At 58.0% G+C, this 8,070-nt stretch overlaps 1 protein-coding gene across 3 annotated transcripts; it reads left to right on the top strand.

Annotated features, from left to right (window-relative positions):
* The first annotated feature begins 6 nt into the window (after positions 1-6).
* On the top strand, positions 7-7,188 carry Tepsin (TEPSIN adaptor related protein complex 4 accessory protein). 3 transcript variants are annotated; one of them, XM_010618607.2, is made up of 13 exons: positions 7-1,054; positions 1,468-1,559; positions 1,714-1,807; positions 2,469-2,536; positions 2,736-2,811; positions 2,940-3,011; positions 3,663-3,860; positions 4,152-4,326; positions 4,486-4,531; positions 4,603-4,670; positions 4,747-4,825; positions 5,057-5,191; positions 5,787-7,187. In XM_010618607.2, exons 1-13 carry the CDS (start codon positions 961-963, stop codon positions 6,297-6,299), a joined length of 1,710 nt encoding a protein of 569 aa, XP_010616909.1. In that variant the 5' UTR covers positions 7-960; the 3' UTR covers positions 6,300-7,187. The 3 variants fall into 3 exon arrangements, with proteins under 3 accessions (XP_010616909.1, XP_010616908.1, XP_010616910.1); XM_010618606.2 differs by having other exon boundaries at positions 4,744-4,825; XM_010618608.2 differs by having other exon boundaries at positions 974-1,054; positions 1,458-1,559; positions 4,744-4,825; positions 5,787-7,188.
* Positions 7,189-8,070: the final 882 nt, after the last annotated feature.

The following is an 8,070-nucleotide window of genomic DNA, read 5'->3' as shown; positions in this document are numbered from 1 at the left end:
CTCACTGGAGCGGCGGGACGGTTCGGCAGCGCCAGAGAAAGGCGAGCCCACTCCGACCGCTGGAGAACGCGGGACAGGGCACGCTGCAGGGAGGTCCTGGGGCACAGGGACACCGTGTGGGAGACGAAGACATCTCAGGACAGAGGCAGCGGCAGGCCCGTTTTAGTGGCCAAGATCTCCAAGAGAGGGGTCGGGGCCTGACTCCAGCTGCTGGCCAGAACAAATCGTAAAGCCCTTTGACAGCCCTCTGCCTTCTCAGGCTGAAGTCTCAGGGCCTGGGCGGCCCCAGGCAGCTGCTACAGCGGTTCTGAACTCCTAGGCACGTTTTACCTGCATTCATGACTGCAGGTGCCTGGCATTCAGGCTGTATTCTCTGCTTAGGACCTGACACGGTCCCCATACTTGTCATTTTAAATATCCTTGAACCCCTCCACTGTCCAGATATTGAATAATATGAGAACAGGAGTTTCCTTTTTCAGCTCCATAAATGATACCTTTTCCTAACAAGCAGGTAACATAAACAAACAGTCTGGAGTGATGTGTGAACATAAACCCACAGCTTGATTGTTCTTTAGGAGCTTCAGAGTTAATTGAGCTGAGTTCTGATTCTTTTGATCCGTGTTCAGGCTGATGTCACAACCCTGAACTTTTTCTTCTGTTAGTCAATAAATATGTATATTAAAAGTACCTTCAAATTGTCTTACTGATAAATGTAGAAGGCTGAGTCTGTCCCTCGCCATGTCCAGGATGAGGACCAGCATTGATGTTCCTCTCCCCTGGGGCCACTTGTCCCTGACTATTCAGAGGATGCCTTCCTCCAGGTCGCCTATGGCAAGTAGGATGATTCTTGTCCCTTTCAGGTCGTAACCCGGGCCAGCACGTCATCAGTGAGAGCAAGGCCTGTTCTATAACATTTCGTGGCTGCAGTCTCACTTTCTTTCTTACAGAAGGTGACTTGTTATGGCTCTTGTTCCCTTTCAGCTCCCAGTTCTCCTGAAGGGGACCTCAGACGATGATGTCCCCTGTCCAGGGTACCTGTTTGAAGAGATTGCTAGTATCCTTCCTCAACATCCCCAGTGTGGGCAGAGTAAATGGCAGGGGCCCTGGTGCCACAGTTGGGGTTACTGGAGGTTCTGCCCCGATGTGGGCATCCATGACTCCTTTACCATAGTAACCTGGGGTGGGTGGGATCTGGAAGCTGGGATACCATGGATTAGCCGCCCCTCTGGCCTAAGGGCAGTGGGCAAATTGGGACTTCTCATGCTCTGAGAAAAGTGAACAAAAAGACCTAGGGCGTCGTAGACCCTAGAAGCTCCAGTGCTCCTGAAACCAGGCCCGTGGTAGGTATCTGCGGAGAATGTGAGCTCAGGAGGTGGATAACATAGGAGAGTGGGCTCTCTCCTCAGCCAGCACACCCTACTGTGGCCTGCATCACCTTGCTCCTTTCCTAACCTGAGTGCATCCCAGAAATCTCCCATGAGTCGGTGGGCAGCAGCCAGTGCCTGCTGGAATACCTCCTGAACCGCCTGGACAGCAGCTCTGGCCATGTGAAGCTCAAGGTGGGTCTTGTCCTGGCCGCTGGTTAGATTTAGCTCCTGCTGGTAGGCGTCAAGGAGAGGGGAGGGGCACAGGGCCCTGTGGTGGGTGACCGGGCCCTGGCCTGAGCATCCTGTATAGGTTTCTTCCAGTCCAACATACCTGCTGACTCCCCAGGTGCTGAAGATTTTGCTCTACCTGTGCAGCCATGGCTCCTCCTCTTTCCTGCTCATCCTCAGACACAACTCTGCTCTCATCCAGGAAGCCACAGGTAGGAGTAGCCAGCACAGGTACACCAAGGGGAAGCTAGGGGCATTCGATGGTAGGGAGGAGGATATTGTTGGTCTGGACCTGCAAAGAGGGATAAAGAGAAATTTGTTTGTGCTGGAGGCCCCTACTGAGGGATTCTCTGGGAAGGAGCTCTCAGCTCTGAAACGATGAGGTGCAGTAGGCATGCATAGGAGTTCTGTGGTGCCCTCCTGCACATGCAAAGGCCCAGAGGCAGAGAAAGGTTTGATGTGACATAGGAGTGCCTGATTTTTCAGGGGCGAAGCCTTTTAGCACAGGCCAAGGCTGGGGTATGCAGGCTGGACCAAGTAGAGCCTTTCAGGCTGTGATAGAGACCTGCATTTGCCATCTACCTGTGGATCCTGATGGGTTCACATTTCATCTGGGAAAAGGAAAGTGGGCCAGTGGGAGCAGTTAGGTGGACATTGCCCTCACTCAGGCAGGAGGTGGGGTGGGCAAGAGGGTGCCCAGGGTCTGTGCCAGCGTGGCCTGTGCCAGTGTGGCCTGTGCAGGGTCCTGAGGAAGGGACCCCAGCCATCTGCGGAGGAGAGGGCAAGGGGCTGGTGTCTGAGCAGAGTGGTGTCTGGAGCTCCCTCAGGGTGGCCAGCCAAGCCTGCCTCTATTCTGCCTTCTCTGCTCTGCAGTTTTTGCAGGACCCCCAGACCCTCTGCAAGGGAACAGCTTGTACCAGAAAGTGCGAGCGGCTGCCCAGGTGAGCCCTGGCCCTAGTCACTCCCAGGGTCCCCAGGTTCGCTGAGGTGTCCACAGAATATCTGCCATTCTTCCACTACTGCTGGACCACAGCTCCTGCGTCTGGCTGGGAGGCTCTGGGGACATCTGGGATGGAGCCAAGTGATGGTCGGGGCCAAGAAAGCAGCCTGTAGCTCACTGAGCCCTGCCTCTTCCCTCAGGACCTGGGCAGTACCTTGTACTCTGATGCTGCACCACTGCCTCCCTCCCATCCCGCCAGGGCCCTGCCTCCCACGGGTAGGAAGTCCTGGTGCTGCTCAGCAGGCATCTCTTTCTCCCCCTACTCTCTACTCCTGGGCTTGGTGTACTTATGGGTGGGGCAGGGCCAGGGGGAGTGGCCCCTGCTGAAGCCCAGTTCCTCCTAGGCATGGGCTCCCAGTCTAGGCCTCTCAGCGCCCTCCAGGGTTTCGGTTACAGCCAGGAGCAGGGCTGTGCAGGTAAGGGGGACGCTGTGGACCCAGGGAGATCAGTGCAGACAGAGCAGGCCTCACTGCTCACACTGGTGTATTCCCCACCACTACCTCCTCTGCCCTTCCAAGAGAAGGGTGGCACAGGGGTGGCCAGGTCTGCTTGGTGGAAGCCAGGGTTGGCTGTGGGGGCTCAATCCTATTTTGAGGGCCAAAGGCTGTGGTCCCAGCCAGGACAGCGGAACTCAGGGTGGTCCCATGTGCAAGCTGTAATCAGGGGTGGCATATTCCAGTGTCTGTGTCCTTAGGACACGTGAAGCCTTTGTTGGAGGTGTGCAAAGTGGCCTATAACAGGGACAGGGCCACTTCAGAGTTCCCTGGGGCTGGACCTCAGGTTGTGCCCAGCCATTTGCTGTTAGACTGGGTCACAGATCGTCTTGGTCCTGGCTCTGGGGTCCCAGATCACACTTTAGTCTGGAGGGACCTACTGCAAGGAGCTCACACTGGCAGGGGCGGCCCCTTCCCAGGCTGGAACTAGCCCTGTTTAGGGAAGGACAGCCCTTTGGGAAACCCCCTGCCAGCAGGCTCTGCTCTGTTTGTGTAGCATGTGTCCCTGCTCCCCAGCCCTGAGCAGCGGGGCAGGTGGGAGTGCCAACACCATGCCCCTTCTCCTGGGCACAGGCTCCACGGGTGAAGCCTTCCTCTCCACCATCCAGAGGGCTGCAGAGGCGGTGGTTAATGCTGTGCACCCTGGGCCTGAGAATCCCTGGACCCAGAGGCCTCTGCCACAGGGTGACACCTATCAGCCTGCAATGACACCTTCCAGCAGCCACCATGCCCCTGGGAATCTGCTTCCTGGGGCCACCCCGTGTGCTCGAGGTATTGGGGGGCTCTGGATCTCTCTCCTGTCACTTGCTGGGACTCTGGGCTTTAGGGGCTGGTAGGCAGATGAGCGCAGGGCAGAAGGCACAGGACCCAGCTCAGGCAGGTGGGGGTGAGTGGGGAAGGGGAAGTGCCTTTTGGCTGGGGTTCACCTGCCTGGAGTTTTCTGGAGCTGCTACCCGGGCAGCTGCCCCATCCTCAGCTCAGGTCACAGAGGGCCTGGGGCGGTGGGTGTGAGACCGATCGGAAGCTGCTGTGGGTCTCAGCTGCCATCCCTGTCTTTTCCAGCTGTGAGACACCAGCCAGGGCAGGCTGGAGGGGGCTGGGATGAGCTGGACAGCAGCCCTGGCTCCCACAGCTCCTCCCGCAACAGTGATCAGAGCCGGGCCTCAGACTCAGGCAGTCGGTCGGGCAGCGACAGCCACTCGGGGGCCAGCCAGGAGCCGGGTGACCTGGCAGAAAGGTGAGTGAAGTAGCTGGTGTCGACCGCGTAGCCTGCCCCTGAGGAGGGCCTCCCAGCCAGGCTTCTGCCCCCAGGCTCACCCAGCACAGGGAGGGAGGAGGCCCAGCCCCAGCCCTCCACCCGGGACGGAGCTGCCTGACCCAGCTGTGCCCTCGCCAGGGTGGAAGCCATGTCCCTGAGTGACTGCCAGCAGGAGCTGAGGCTGGTGAGGACTGTGACGCAGGGGCCCCGCGCCTTCGCGCCGTGAGTAGTGACTGCCAGCAGGAGCTGAGGCTGGTGAGGACTGTGACGCAGGGGCCCCGCGCCTTCCTGAGCCGTGAGGAGGCCCAGCATTTCATAAAAGAGTGAGTGGCCCCTGGTCCTACCTGCCCCATGGAGAGGGGACACCACGACCCCCCGCCACACCCTTTCCTTCAGCAGGTGCGGGCTGCTCAACTGTGAGGCGGTGCTGGAGCTGCTCCTTTCCCCTCTGGGCACAGCCAGTGAGCGAGAGCAGATGGTGAGGCGGGGCAGCAGCGGGCACTGTGGGCATCTGGGGGAAGCACGGGGGTGGGTGGGAACCAGGAAGGGAGCGGGTGAGGAAGGTCTGGAGGAACCGCCCCAGCACTTCGCTATACCAGGTCCACAGGAGTGGAGGAGGAGGGTCAGCAGAGTGGCCCCTGCCAGGCCTCGCTGCCCTCAGGAACAGAGTGGTGCCTGGGCTGACCTCCTGTTCCTCCCATACCTGCAGAGGGCCCTGTGTGCCATTGCCTCCCTGGGTTCTGCTGACCTTCTTCCCCAGGAGCACATCCTTCTCCTCTCCCGGCGGCAGCTGCAAGCACTCAGCATGGGCAGCCCCGGGCCTGTGACCAGCAAGGCCACCAAGGTGGGCAGCAGGTGGAGCCACAGGTGCACCAGGTGCTAGGGAGCCAAGGGGCTGCCTCACATTTCCTGGTCCTGCCCAGAGGGTGGTGCCAGCTGAAGGTCCAGGGTTGGGGCTTCCTGCCCTGGGCTTGCCCACCTCCTGGAACCCAAGAGCCTACTCCACCCAGTGCCACCTGCTCCCCCTCCCTCTCCCTTGTCTGTGCTCATAGCCTCCTCCAGGGACCCCACCACTGCCTTCACCTGGCCCAGCTCCGGGTGAGCAGAAACCTTTCCTTTCGTCTGTGTCCACTTCCTCAGACTCTGCATGCCTGGGCACCTGTCCATCCCCTGGTAGCACCCCCAGCCTCTTTCTTCCCATTTTCTCTATGGCTGCTGAAAACTAGTTCCCTTGCTCCTGGGTGGACCCGGGTGGACCGGGGCGCGTATCTGCAGAAATGGCATGTGCTACGTGTCTCAATGTTTTGACATTACAAGGCCAGCAGGAGGTGACCACAGCCTCCCCACACTGGCCCTGAGGAGGGACTTGGAGGAGGCAGCCTCAGGCTGTGACCCCAGGAGCTTCACAGAAGCCCTCACCACCTCCTCTTTCCTTTCAGATCCTAAGGCACTTTGAAGCCTCCTGTGGACAGCGGCCCCCAGCCCCAAGGCCCTGTGCTGAGCCCAGCCCCACAGCCACCCTTGTGGGCCCGTCAGACCTGCTGACTGACCCTGAGCCTCCCCCGGGGGGCCAGGTCATCCTCCAGCCTCTGAGCTCCTCCCCAGTCTTGCCAGGCAGCCTGGCACCCTCCCCAGCTGCAGACACCAGCGCCTTCCCAACCCCCAGACATGCCAGCAAGGCTGAGACACTCCCAGAAGAGCAGGGGGCACGGCCTGTGCAAGGCTTGGGGGATATGGAGACCCCAGAGGGAGGCCCTGGCCCCTGCCCATGGAACCACAACTCCTTGTTTGCTGGCATGGAGCTGGTTGCCTGTCCCCGCCTGGTGGGGGTTCAGGCTACAGCAGAAGGGCCCAAGCCAGCCCCTCACTGCCCCCGGACGTGGGCCCAGAGAGCGGCAGCCACAGAGCCTCCAGACCCAGAGTTGTCAGCCTTTGCCTTCTTAAACAAATGATCACGTGGGCCTGGCTGTACACAGGGGGTCTCCCTGTCCTCACCTGGTGACTCCTAGGACCCCATCGCCTCCTACTGGCAGCCACCTACCCTACCCCTTCACTTACCCATCACCCACTGCAGCCTGGGTGCAGGAGCCCCAGCCAGGTGGTGCCAAGTGGCCCTCCCAGCAGCTGTCATGGTCGCTGATGGGCCCGAGTGTCCCTCAGGATGCTTTGGAGCAGCCAAGACAGGATGCAGTTGCACCCTCAGAGTCATCTCCAATGCACTGTGCCTCGAGGGACAGCTCCCCAACCATGCTTGCCGATGGGACGCACACAGGCCATTCTTGGGGTGTCCCTCTGGCTGGGGCCAACTTTCCCACTGCAGAGGTCTCCAGGTTTCAATGGCGTGTCTGCAGGGCCAGCGTTCTTGAGGCCCAGCCCTCAGCTTACCCTGCTCCCATCCCCAGCTGAACTGTCCCCCATCTGCTTTGCCGGAGGCTTGCTATGGGGACTTGAGTTCTACCAGGCAGGTGGCAGGGCTCAGAAGCGCTGCCTGGGTACCCAGGGTAACTCCCACCCGCCTTGCCCTTGGGAGTGGGGTGCTGGTATGGCTTTGGAGGCAACTGCTCAGTTGTTTTCATCTTGCCCTCTGGCCCCTCCTTCCCAAGGAAGGTCACAGTGTCTGGAGCTGCAGCCCTGTCAGGTGGGCAGCTGAGGGGATCGGTGCCTGGGGCTGGGCTGGTTCTCTGCTGCTTGGTGAAAGCCCTCGGCCCTTTCAAGGTTAGAGGTGGGGAGTGGGGTATGAAACCCCATTCCTCAGAAGACCCCAGAGGAGCTCTGAGATTCACACTCTGAATAAACAGTGCTGTTTACACACAGCTGGGACATTGCTGTGTTTTCTCCTCCTGTGTGGGTGCATTTTAATGAAAATACCATTATGAAGGGAAACACTTAAAGGCCCTCTTAGTGCCATGACAGGTGTTATCCCTCAAATGTTTGGTATAGTTCCGCACTGCTCCTGTCTTCACTACTAACTTCTGGGGCAGAGAAAACCGTGCACCTCAGTGGTAGTTACTCTGGTAATTACTCAGCTGGTATCCTGAATGTGAGACTGGAGATGCACCATGTGGTAAAGGACTTCCGTGCTTCCTGAATCTCCAGTCTCACATCTGAGGTTTACGGACCCTCAGCAAGGCTCAGCTGGACCCCCCCACCCCAGCTTGTTAGGCAAGGGTTCCAGCCCCAGCCCTCTCAGCCGGATTTTTAATATAGTGAAGAGGTGATACTAAAATTTATAGGAAAAGATAAAGGAGTCAGAATAGTCAGGATAATTTCGAAGACATATCAGACTTCAAGATTTTTTGTAAGGCTGCACTAGCCAAGACTGTGATATTGGTGAAAAGTTATTCATACTATAGATCAACAGCAGCAGACAGTTGAGAATCAACCACCCAAATATGGTCAAAAAGGGCCAGGGAGTTAGCTCAGTAGTTCTGCCGCCTGCCTCGAAAGCACAAGGACCTAAGTTCGATCCCCGGTACCAAGCAAACAAAACATATGGTCAACTGATTTTCTACAAGAATGTGAAAGTAACTCAATGAAAATGGGGTGGCCTTTTAAGAGCATGCTCGAGTAATCATATCTGCATGGAAAAATGAATATTGTCCCATACTTCACCTCATGCCTCATACAAAACTTGAGCCATGGTCCTAAATATAATACTTAAAACTTTCAAACTTGGAGAAGAAAACAAAGGAAAGTTTTTGTCCATGGCTTTATACATTACAT

Source organism: Fukomys damarensis, unplaced genomic scaffold, assembly GCF_012274545.1.
Source record: "Fukomys damarensis isolate Sample0158 unplaced genomic scaffold, DMR_v1.0_HiC HiC_scaffold_23, whole genome shotgun sequence".
In the NCBI taxonomy this organism is placed as follows: domain Eukaryota; kingdom Metazoa; phylum Chordata; class Mammalia; order Rodentia; family Bathyergidae; genus Fukomys; species Fukomys damarensis.
This window is presented reverse-complemented; position numbering and strand designations above follow the sequence as displayed.